This window comes from Bufo bufo, chromosome 6, assembly GCF_905171765.1.
Source record: "Bufo bufo chromosome 6, aBufBuf1.1, whole genome shotgun sequence".
NCBI classification, from domain to species: Eukaryota; Metazoa; Chordata; class Amphibia; order Anura; family Bufonidae; genus Bufo; species Bufo bufo.
Window position 1 is genome coordinate 286,705,210 of NC_053394.1, and position 13,151 is coordinate 286,718,360.

The 13,151-nt window shown below is 43.8% G+C and overlaps 1 protein-coding gene across 2 annotated transcripts in view; it reads left to right on the plus strand.

Annotated features, from left to right (window-relative positions):
- Positions 1-13,151, plus strand: part of ITGA2B (integrin subunit alpha 2b) — a 130,784-nt gene that overhangs the window by 10,516 nt on the left and 107,117 nt on the right. For both annotated transcript variants that reach the window (XM_040435903.1, XM_040435904.1), the window contains exons 4-6: positions 230-324; positions 3,904-4,075; positions 5,888-5,937. In XM_040435903.1, coding sequence (XP_040291837.1) covers positions 230-324; positions 3,904-4,075; positions 5,888-5,937 — 317 coding nt within the window. The remainder of the gene's footprint in view (positions 1-229; positions 325-3,903; positions 4,076-5,887; positions 5,938-13,151) is intronic.

The window sequence follows — 13,151 nt, forward strand, 5'->3', positions numbered from 1 at the left end:
CTCAATATTTGGGAAGGAGCCTATTTATGACTTTGGAGAGATATAGAGGTATGGTACAGACCAATAGAAGTGTATGGGTGCCCTAGTACTGCTGCTTTAAACCCTGAGATTGTACAGAGCCATAACATAACATGAGGGCCAGGTCTGCTCCACTCATTGCACTCGAGGTTGAAGACATTTATTTCTGCTTCTTTATCCTGCAGCTTACATTGTTGTGTCTATCCCATAGGTGACATAATTGACACTAAGAATCATGTGGTACAGATATTCAAGTCTGACCAGTGGCTTGGCGCAACAGTAAGAACATGGGACAGAAACATTCTGGTATGATGCATATCATATGGTGTATACTAATGGGGTTCAAGTATCAAGTAGCCAATTAGCAGTTTTTTCGTTGCTTCACCTCCCCCAAAAATGTAATTAATAAAATGTAATCAAAAAGTTATAAACCCCAAAATGGTATTACTGAAAACTAAAGATCACCCCACAAAAAATGAGCCCTTATACAGCTCCACAGACATAAATATGTGGGTTAGAATATGGCAATGAAAAGCAAAAAAGTAAGAATTAGTCTTACCGGTAATTGTATTTCCAGGAGTCCGACATGACAGCACCACATGGAGGATGTCTTGAGTAATACCCCTTGCCCTCCTGGGACCTGAATAACCGCACCCAAATTTTGTAATGTCTTCTATCAGATTTCTTTGAGTTTTATTTTCTCCGTACCAAGTCAGCACATATTTTTGTGGAGGAACTGACAAAACTGACAAAAATTATATTCTGTAGCCTTCTTGTATGATTTGAAGCGCCCACGGGTTTGGAGTTACCCAGTGCCACACTGGGAGAAAGAATTTTAGTCTTTCTCCCACCGGCCTGGCATCATTGTTTGTTCTGGGAGTTGTTGGGGTTAAGTAAAAAAAAAAAACTGCCTTTTCCTCCTTTCTGATAGGACCATCTTCCAGATTTTTCAGCCCATTGTAGAAATGCCTATTCTTGTCTGCAAAACGGCGTGTTCTATTTATTTTTTGCGGGGCCACGGAAGGAGCAACGGATGCGGACAGCACACGGAGTGCTGTCCGCATCTTTTGTGGCCCCATTGAAGTGAATGGGTCCGCATCCGAGCCGCCAAAACGGCGTCTCAGATGCAGACCCAAACAACGGCCGTGTGCATGAGGCCTTAGGCTGCTGATGTGTCCCACATTTTTCTCAAGAGACCGTCTGCCTTACGATCCATTGGTTCTTTTAGCTGAGATGAATCTTCAAAGGGAATAGATGTTTTTCTAGCCACCCTGGCCACAGGAGTATCTATTTTCGGAATTTCCTCCCACAAATTTGGCTCCTCTTTATCAAAGGCTAGGCGATTCTTAAATTCTCTGGGAATAAAGAGTCTCTTTTCCACATCTTCCCATTCTTCTAAAATAATTTGTTTTAGACTAGAATTTATAGGGAAAATCTTTCTCTTTTTTGCTATTAAATCTGCAAACATTTAGTCCTGAATGGATCTTTTTTGTTCGTCTTCTATGTCCATAGTTTCCCGAACGGCAGTAAGAAGAGAGTCCATATCATCAGATGAGAAGCAGTATTTCCGCTGCTCATCATAGGACGTGGAGGGTAAAGAATCTAATTCTTCTTCATCCCCCTCATCCAACTCAGTATATTGTACCTCCATATCCTCTGAGTCAGAATCTAAGACCTCTCTAGGTCTCTTAGCTCTCGGGTTATGACCGATAACAGGTGGGGGTACAAGGGATGTCACAGATGCTTTTATTTCTTCCCTTATAATGGCTCTAAGATCCGTTAAGAGAGAAGGCTGTTCTTCTTTCTTCTTTGATTATTTTATTGATACAATCCGCGCATCATTTTTTTGCGTATGTATCCTGAAGTCTTTTATTGCAGGTAGCACATCTTTTAGGCTTCCCTTTAGGTTCCACCTTATGAGTAGTCTCTTTTTCCCCCTAGGAAACATGACGAGCAATTTTTTTAGGAGAATTATTTTTTTTCCTTAAAACCCAAGTCTGGTTTTTCTACTCACATGACCCTGGAGAGGAGGCTCTGGGGACTGCTGTCTCCTAATAGAGCTGGAGGAATCCATATGTAAGGACCCTGTTGCTAACCCCCTTCAGGTTTAAATGCCCTTGGCACTTACCCCTCCTGTTGCTGCGATGCTCCTCCTCTTCCTTTCTGGGACTCATCCTAAGAGAGTCAACCGGATGGGACGCGAGGCCGGTAAGACAGGCCTTAATCGTCCTACGCCATGAGAACCACTGTAGGGCGCCGCCATCTTGTTTCCGAGTATCTGTGTGGAACGCACATGCGCTCCAACCACTGAAGGATGCGCTCCAACCACTGAAGGAATCCACTATGGGTGCCACCATCTTACTTCCGGTTGCCCTTACTTCGGCGGAAGTGACGTCAGACGCGCTACGTTCCTGACACCTGCAGCCTCCAAGAGGAGCGAGTCTGGAGCCCAGAGCCCCACCGGGGTTGCGGCTACCAATCCCCTCACCTGCGGCAGTATATTCTGACCTGGAATTCAGCCACATGGCCGACAGGTACCGGAAGGGCTGGGTAGGCTAAGGGAACCCCAGTTTAGGAGGTTTTAGCCGGGAGGAGGAGGAAGGAGACGAACCTGCCCTCCGATCCCGACCTCTGCCCTGGTCCAAAAAATTCCAGAGACCTCATCTTTGCCCCATCAATTATTGGGACAGGAGAAACACTGGTGTGTGTGGGGTGAGGGGCAACTTTTAACTTCTCTCTGTTTCCTGTCCCAATAGTGGGCGGGGAGACATCCTCTATGTGGTGCTGTCATGGATGACATCCTGGAAATAATTTTTTCTAAAGCTTTTATTTTTTTAAAGTATTAAAACACAAGAAAAATTATACAAATGTGGTATTGTTGTAATCGTATTGACCCACAGAATGAAGGGCACAGGTCAGTTTTACCTCATAGAGAATGCCATAAAAACAAAACCCATAAAACTGTGGCGGAATTGTGTTTTCTTTTTTTTTTAATACCACCCCATTTGTAACACACGACCATGTGAATGGAAAAATAAAAAAGTTATGGCTCCATGAAGGCAGGGGGTGAAAAACAGAAAATCGCTTTCACACAATGGTGGCATATCACTGGGTCATCAGCTTTTTTAGACAGTGCTCTGCTCCCAACCATGCTCTTAACCGGGAGTGGTTTCTGAGGTCTGTGTTGCAGTTCCTACAGATCTGTAGGGATTGCTGTGCTTTATCTAGTTCTTCAGCTCTATCTAAGAATCTTTTGTTGTGCAGGTCCAACCTCTGACACCCTAGAAAATAACGGCATATCCTAGCATGTTATTTCTGATGTTTGGCACTAAAATTCCTAGGAAAATCCCACTCCCTTGTTTATATATGCTAAGGCCAAGCCTCTCAGAGTGCCAGCTCTGCCTTCCCTCCTTGGCCACTCCACTCTTGCCCTGAGTGACGGGGCCAGGCATCATCACTGTCTTACTGCCCCTGTAATCCAGCAAATGCACTGATAAATGTGCAATTGGCACATGCGCAGTTCGGAACTTGGTATTAGGGTAAGCCATTTGAGATGTGCATGCGCCAACTGAACATTCACCAGTGTATGGTGAAAGACAGTGAGGATGCTTGGCCCTGACACTCAAAGGGAGAGAGTAGTGGCAAAGGGGAGATGGCCGAGATGAAGAGGTGCTCCAAGGGGCTAGACCTCATTAACATATGCAATAAAACACGCATTTCTCAAAAATGGGGCCACAGATTTGAACAAGAGAGGCGTCATTTTATTCATCAGTATCAACCCTACCAGACAGTATACACGGTTTAATTGGGTTAATCCTGCTGACAGATGATCTATAAATGTTTGTATGATTTCTCTCAACATATTCTCTCACTTTCTGCTTACAGGCTTGTGCCCCCTTGCAGCATTTTACATTTCAGATTAATACAGATATATTTAATCAGTCTGGGAAAACGCCCACTGGAGCCTGTTACTTGACTACGGATCTGAAGAACAGCTATGAATTTGCTCCATGTCGAGAGCTCACTGTAGAGAATACCTACGCCTTAAGGAAATATAGTACGACTGATGTAATACTTATAATACCCAAAAAACGTATATGCTTTACATGTTCAGCAGCAACTGCTTGACCTTGCTGTGTCATTCCTCAGGGCTCTTTACACGCTCGTTAGCGATTATCTGGCGGTGTAAATGTACCGCCAATTACACAATGAATGAGCGAAACGTTTGATTTTTGCATATCATTATGAGGAAGAGTGATGGCATTAGCGATCGCTCCTCCCTATACTCAGGTCTCCTCCACCAACGATCAGCAGACTGTCGGGAAGGAATGCTTCCTTCCCGATAATCTGCTGCTCTGTTGTCCTAAAGCAAATTGGTTTACATCTTTTTCTCTGTGTATAGCTGCTTTCAAAATTCAGCTAGCTGCCTTTGGAAACTGATAGTGGTTTCTCCACTTGTACAGATCTGTACAAGATACGTACAGTATTTGTAAAGTTGCTCAGAATTTTATAGAGATTGTAAGGCTACATTCACACGTCCGTGGTGTGTTGAGGACCCGCAAATTGCGGGTCTGCAACACACCAGCCCGTCACCCCCATAGAAATGCCTATTCTTGTCCGCAAGCTGCGGACAAGAATAGGACATGCTCTATCTTTTTGCGGAGCTGCGGACCCAAAATCGGGGCCGCGCTCCGCAATTGCGGCTGCAGACAGCACACTGTGTGCTGTCCGCATCCACTCCGTCCCCATAGAGAATGAATGGGTCTGCACCCATTCCGCAAAATTGCGGAAAGGATGCGGACCCATTTTGCGGACGTGTGAATGGAACCTAACTGTGGGATGTTGTTCGGATGCAGAGTTTCCTAAGGGTGTGCCCACACGGGGTGTGATTTGTGGCGGATAAATCCACAATAATATTGTAGATTTGTTGCAGATTTTGCTGGAGATTTGCTGCATATTTCACCCTGTGCAATTCCAAGGGTGAGATCTGCAGTGAAAATCCGCCACATAAATTGACATGCTGTGGATTTAAAATCTGCACCTCAACATATGGATGAATCTCATCTACTTTGCTGCTACTGTAAAACATCTCAGATTTGTTGCACACAATTACGTGGCAGCAAATTCACAGCGTTTCAATTCGGTGTGGACATATCCTAAGGCCTAGTGAACACGCGCGGATGTATTTTGTGATCTGCAAAATGTGGATTCACAAAATACGGATGATGATGTCCATGTGACATCCGTGTTGCATCCGTTATTTCAGTGGATCAATGGTCGACATTCTGCAGCTGAGTATATGAGAATAGGACATGTTGTATCTTTTTGTGGAACAGACATACGGATGTGGAAAGAACATGGATGATCCGTGTGATTTCCACATGAGTATGTCCATTCCGCAAGAGATAGAACATGATCAATTCTTGGACCTGAGAGGCCTGGCAGAGCATCACCAGGGATAAAACCCAGCGTCTGGTGATGTCTATGCGTTCCAGACTTCAGGCTGTAATTGACTGCAAAGGATTTGCAACCAAGTATTAAAAAGTGTAAGTTTGATTTATGATTATTATTCTGTCCCATTACTTTTGGTCCCTTAACAAGTGGGAGGCACATATGCAAACTGTTGTAATTCCTACACCGTTCACCTGATTTGGATGTAAATACCCTCAAATTAAAGCTGACAGTCTGCAGTTAAAGCACATCTTGTTCGTTTTATTTCAAATCCATTGTGGTGGTGTATAGAGCCAAAAATGTTAGAATTGTGTAGATGTCCCAATATTTATGGACCTGACTGTATAATATAGGCACAGAGGAATGGAAAATTGCAGTCAGTGTGTATTAATGCATACATTGTCTTTACATTGCACAGGGAATGATACACGTGACTGTGAGCTTGGATTCAGTGCAGAAATAAGCAAGGTGAGTTATTGTGAAGATGTGCAGGGCCCAAGGGGCCTCTCAGGTCCTGCATTACAAGGTGTATCAGGTATGCCCAGGGTGCTCCTCTCACCTTCACTTCAGTGTCTGTCACAGTTTTGCTTTGAACAATCTTTTTATGTTAGCAGAGACCCTGAGACATGTGTGATCTGTGGGGGAAACCATAAGCAAGTGTTTTCTCTTCTACAGTGCTACCACAATTTAAAGCATATCTCCAGCTTCCTGCTAAAAAGACCTCCTCTTAATTCCTACCCTTAGGCGATTCCAGCAACACCTTATATGTGCTGCTTCATGCCGTTTTGGAGAAATAGGGAGGAACTTACGAAGACTGATGCAAATGGAGATGCAACAAATTTTGTAAAATGCACAGGCTATATACTAGAAAATCAAATCTCTTCCAGCTATATGAGGTGTCTTTGGTTTGGGCTATAATTTACCCCAGCAAATTTGTCAGGCAGTTGGAGGCCACACCCCTCCCCACTAAGCTCTGCCCACTTTTTTTTATTTTATTGCTGTTAGCGGCATAAGAAATGATGCCACTTTTCAGGTGCAAAGACCATGATGCATACTCCTCATGGTGTTTTTTCTACTCCTGAATCCTAGATGTAAATTTTATTTACACAATTAAAAGTGAGCTGTAACTTCCGAGCTCTAATGTGCATTGATGGCACCCTTACTACCCATGTTGCCCTGCTCCAGGTCTTATTAATAATGCATGGCAGCACAGTAAATCTGGATCAAAGCGCGCTTTCTCCTCTTTTTGAACGAAACAGAGTCCTTAATATTATATGAGCTGGAAAACAGATAGAATAATGGGGATTATCTTCAAGATCGGTAATTATCTTGGCTTTCTCCTTCGTCTTGAAGACACACATGCACACTACCACTCCGCTTATACATGGGACCGGGGACCCTTGATTTTTTGGGCTGATTGGTGGAGGTCCCAGTGGTTTTAATATATATAAACAATAGATTAACTTATTTTAAGGCCCAGATAGAAGCGTCGCTGGATCAACAAGAGGGCAGGTCCATTTCCCCAAACAGTCACTATAGTATACTCTTGATCTGTGCTGCATCAGTAGAGGGTTGTAACATCAGAAACTGCAAACTGATCTCCCTCCACCGCTGTCAGTCATGATTCTTCTCACAAACTTTAAACACTGCGTCTCATTCAGAGAACAACATAAAGCCTCCGATAGTGTAATATAGCATAAAAAATATACGCTGAACACACAATATTTTACTTACTAGATCCAAACACTATGCTAAAATCTTCAATTCTCCTTCCATTACACCGAGACTCCAGTATGTTTTTCACTTCACATCACTTTCTCTCCTTTAACCCCTTTAGGACACAGCCTTATTTCACCTTAAAGGGAACCTGTCACCAGTTTTATGGTGTCCTAACTAAGGGCAACATAAATAAGTGACTGATTCTCTTAGCAAAATGCTGGGTCACTTTCTTTAATTGACCCAGTCAATCTGCCAACATCTTGTATTGAAAAGCTCCAGCTGATAATGATGAGTCATGAATATTCATGAGCTCCTGACTCTCCCCACCCACCTGCTGCTGAATGACAGTTATTTTCCATATGAATCAGCAGCAGGTGGGCAGGGGAGTGGCTATAGCTCTGAATTAAAAAAACGCTGGACTCACTAACATCACGCTGGACTCAAATCAGCTCATTAGCATGTGGCATCTTTGTGTGTATATTATGAGGTAACCATCTGTCACACCAGTAAGTGAATAAATCTAAGGCACTTTTTAGTAGTTAATGATTGTATATAATTAGTTAGATTATAATCAAATATCCACATAACAGGTTCCCTTTAAGGACCAGGCCATTTTTTACAAATCTTAACAGTGTCACTTTAAGTGGTGATAACTTTAAAATGCTTTAACTTATCCAGGCCATTTAACTTATCCAAGTCAAAAAAATTCATTTTTATTTCCAAGTTTCAATTTCTCTACTTCTATAATACATAGTAATACCTCCAAAAATAGTTATTACTTTACATTCCCCATATGTCTACTTTATGTTTGGATCATTTTGGGAATGATATTTAATATTTTGGGGGTGTTACAAGGTTTAGAAGCAAATCTTGAAATTTTTCATAAATTTTCAAAAACCCAATTTTTAGAGACCAGTTCAGGTCTGAAGTTACTTTGTGAGGCTTACATAATAGAAACCACCCAAAAATGACCCCATTCTAGAAACTACACCCCTCAAGGTATTCAAAACTGATTTTACAAATGTCGTTAACCCTTTAGGTGTTCCAGAAGAGTTAATGGCAAATAGGGATGATATTTGAGAATTTCTATTTTTTGGCAAATTGTCCATTTTAATCCATTTTTTCCAGTAACAAAGTAAGGGTTAACAGAAAAACAAAATGCTGTATTTATTGCTTCGAATCTGTAGTTTGCAGAAACACCCCATATGTGGCCGTAAACTACTGTACGGGCAAACAGTAGGGCGTAGAGGGAAAGGTGCGCCGTATGGTTTTTGGAAGGCAGATTTTGCTGGACTGGTTTATTTACACCATGTCCCATTTGAAGCCACCCTGATGCACCCCTAGAGTAGAAACTCCATAAAAGTGACCCCATTTTGGAAACTACGGGATAAGGTGGCAGTTTTGTTTGGACTATTTTTAGGGTACATATGATTTTTGGTTTATCTATATTACATTTTTGTGAGGCAAGGTTACCAGAAATAGAAATTCTGAAATTTCATCTCTATTTGCCAATAACTCTTGTGAAACACCTAAAGGGTTAACGACATTTGTAAAATCAGTTTTGAATACCTTGAGGGGTGTAGTTTCTTAGATGGGGTCGCTTTTATGGAGTTTTTACTCTAGGGGTGCATCAGCGGCGCTTCAAATGGGACATTGTGCCAAAAAAAAGGCCATCGTAATCTGCCTTCCAGAAACCATACGGCGTTCCTTTCCTTCTGCGCCCTGCCGTTTGGTCATACAGCAATTTACGACCACATATGGGGTGTTTCTGTAAACTGCAGTATGAGGGTAATAAATATTAAGTTTTGTTTGGCTGTTAACCCTTGCTTTGTTATTGGAAAAAAACTGATTAAAATGGAAAGTTTGCCAAAAAATAGCTTTTTTGGCACCGTTTTTATTTTTTACCATGTTCATCTGAGGGGTTGGGGGGGTATTTTTATAGAGCAGATTCTTACGGACGCGGCGATACCTATTAGTATCTCCATAGTCTAAGAGTCATTTTTTTTTTTTAGCCGATTATCTTATGTAGGGGCTCATTTTTTGCGGAATGAGAGGACGGTTTTATTGGCACTATTTTGGGGGGCATATGACTTTTTGATCGCTTGCTATTACAATTTTTGTAATTTAAGGTGAAAAAAAAAATACCTATTGTTACCGTGTTCATCTGAGGAGTTGGGGGGGTATTTTTATAGAGCAGATTCTTACGGACGCGGTGATACCTAATATGTCTACTTTTTATTTATTTATGTTTTACACTAAATTATCTTTTTATAAAGAAAAAAAAACATTTTAGTATCTCCATAGTCTGAGTCATTTTTTTTTTAGTTTTTAGCCGATTATCTTATGTAGGGGCTCATTTTTTGCAGAATGAGAGGACAGTTTTATTGGCACTATTTTGGGGGGCATATGTCTTTTTGATCGCTTGCTATTTACCGTGTTCATCCGAGGGGTTGTTTTTTTTTTATAGAGCAGATTCTTACGGACGCGGCGATACCTAATATGTCAACTTTTTATTTATTTATGTTTTACACTATATTATCTTTTTATAAAGAAAAAAAAAACATTTTAGTATCTCCGTAGTCTAAGAGTCATTTTTTGCAGAATGCGAGGATGGTTTTATTGGCACTATTTTGGGGGGCATATGTCTTTTTGATCGCTTGCTATTACAATTTTTGTGATGTAAGGTGACAAGAAAATACCTTTTTTTTGCACCGTTTATTTATTTTTACTGTGTTCATCTGAGGGGTTAGGGGGGGTATTTTTATAAAGCAGATTCTTACGGACGCGGCGATACCTTATATGTCTACTTTTTTATTTATTTTAGTTTTACTAAATAATATTTTTGAAAAATAGTTTTCTTAGTTTTAGTGTCTCAAGTCTGAGAAACAGTTTTTTATCTGATTGTCAGTGGCTAAATTGGGATATAAATTTAGTACTCCATGGAAGTGTGGTACTCCCTGAAGCAACCAATAATGCAGAAGCCCGGATGATCGGGGCACGTGTCACACTGAGTAGTGGTGTCCTTCTGTATCCCCCTCCTGTGACACACTCTGCACCTTTTTTGGGTCCGTCCCTTCTTTCCAGTATGGGGGACCACACCTGGAAAGTGTTGGCCAGGGACGATCCGGGCGCCTCCAGTTCCCAAGGTACTCCGGCCTGCTCTTTCCCGGTCAGAAAAGATCAGGTACTTGAAGACTGCCTCATAGAACTGAAGGAATGTCCCTGTGTTGACAGCACAAAAGAGTTGTACAAGGCAGCCGGCACCAAGTAGACCGCAACTTTTTTGTACCATGCCCGGGTTTTGCGCATGGCGTTATATGGCTTGACGACTTGATCAGAGAGATCAACTCCTCCCATATACCGATTGTAGTAGACGATACCATGGTACCTCGCACAGGGACAGGGGTGATGCTGTTACCATGAATTGTGGACAGTACAAGGACATCCCTCTTGTCCTTATATTTGACCAGCAACAGGTTTCCAGTGGTAAGGGCACGGGTCTCACCCCTGGGGATAGGTACCTGGAGGGGGTGGGCAGGGAGGCCGCATTGATTTTTCCGCACAGTCCCACAAGCGGACGTGGATCTGGCGGCGAGGGACTGGAACAAGGGGTTACTAGTATAAAAGTTATCCACGTACAAGTGGTAACCCTTATTTAGCAGTAGGTGCATAAGGTCCCACACAAGTTTCCCGCTAACACGGGAATCTCGCCCCTCGTACACACGAAACTTGTAAGTGTACCCTGAGGTACTCTCACAAAGTTTGTACAGCTTCAAGCCATACCTCACCCGCTTAGAGGGAACATACTGGCGGAAAATGAGTCTCCCCTTCAACGCAATGAGAGACTCATAAACCGCCTTCCAGGTACATAGGCCTGTACAAATTTGGCCCCAAAGTGATCGATGACCTGATTTTGTACAGGCGGTCATAGGCAGGATCACCTCGGGGGGGGGGGGGGGGGGGGGGGGGACATGCTGCATTATCTGAATAATGCAGGCATTTCCAGATGGCCTCAAACCGGGAGCGTGTCATGGCCGTACTGTAAAGTGGGGTCTGGTAGAGGACGTCCCCACTCCAGTAATGCCTGACACTAGGTTTCTTGACTAGGCCCATGTGCAGCACGAAGCCCCAAAATTTCCTCATCTCGGCTGCACTGACCGGGGTCCAGCCACCAGACCTAGCCAAAAAGTATCCAGGGTGTTGAGCAACGAACTGTTGGGCGTACAGGTTCGTCTGCTCCACCATCAGATTTACAAAGTGGTCACTGAAAAAAAGACAAAAATAGTCATAGTCAGTGAAGCCCACTGTGGAAATCTGGATTCCTGGTTGGCCTACAAAATCAGGAATCACAGGCTCAAATCGCTCTGGGGTACACCAGACAAGTTCACCGGCAGGGGGCTCCGGTGGATTTAACTGGTGGGCCGGAAAACTAGTACGAGCCCCAGAGCTGCTTGTACTAGGGTGGGCCACAGGGTCCCTAGCATGGTGCTCCCCTTGCTCCGCCTGGCGGCGTCTCCGCCGCCTTGGGGGCTCATCATCATCGCTAGAGGACGCGGATGACAACAGGAAAGTGGGGTCATCCTCGTCCTCACTGGGACTCTCGGACTCGGAGGCAAGCTGGACGTATGCCTCCTCGGCCCGGAACATCCGGCGGGCCATAGGGGAGTGTGTGTCTGCGTGTGTGTGTGTGTGTGCGTGCGTGTAAATCTTTATTCAGTGTGCGTGTGTGTGGGGGCACGGGTGTTCGCGAACTCACCCTAAACCTAACAGACAAAAAAAAAAAAGACTAACTAAAAAAAGGGGAAAAAATGTGAAAAAAATAAAAACAATTTTTTTTAAAATCGCTGATTAACCGTCCGAAGTTGATAAGCGGTGGGGTGTGCGATGCGCTAACAGTGGCCAGACGCTATGAGTGCCGGCCACAGTCAGCGTACGCACACAAAAAAATAAATAAATGCTTGCGCCCAAAAAAAAGTTGAGGGGGGGCAGGGGGGCAAGCTGCAGCACCCCTGGGGGGTCTAGGGTCACACAGCTAGGGTGATGCAACAAAAATTAGTTTTGTTTTTTCTTCTCACTAACTTTTCCCTGAATATCCCTGCCTAACCCAACCTTTCCCTAAATACCTGGGGGGTGCTGGGGCACAGATAGGGGTGCTGGCTGGAGATCGGTCCAGCTCTGGAGTGCTGCAATAATTTGAATGTACCGCCCGCCCAGCCGACCAATGTCACCATCACCTCTCAGGATCGCAGGATGGTGATTGGTGGTGTATTATCACACAGAGACCCAGAGACCCGAATAACCCGTAAACGCAGCAAACCACAGGTCTGAATTGACCTGCGGTTTACTGCGATTGCCGACATGGGGAAGTCACAGGACCCCCCGGGGCATTTAGCCAAGGTGCCTGCTCAATGATTTGAGCAGGCACCGGGTTCCGATCACCGCCCGCCGGTGATCGGAACTATACATGACGTACCGGTACGTCATGTGTCCTTAAGTACCAGGACAATATGCCGTACCGGTACGTCATGTGTCCGGAAGAGGTTAATTAGACCTCTTCTCCATATGTATCATTAAAAAGCAAGGGAAAAAAACAATGGTGTAGCACCGCAACTTCAAGGTATTTAATGCACCTTATTATACTTACAAACACACTTTTTAGAAGTGAACATCAATATAAACCACATCGGTGGGGAAGGGCGGGGTTAGCCAATAGCAGGGCGTGACAAGAACAAGCCTCCCTAGTGTCACACAGGATGCTAGGGAGGCTCGTTCCCATCGTGCCCTGCTTTTGTCTGCCCCCCCCCAGGCGCCAGATGTTTTTATCCGTGCGACGGGGAGATGCAGTGGCGGCCGCGACGTGTGAATGGAAAGTGAGGTACAGTTGTGTTCCAAATTATTCAACCCCCAATGCTGTAAAGGGTTTTAGGGAATTTAGTGTACATTTGTAATTGTGTTCAGAATGA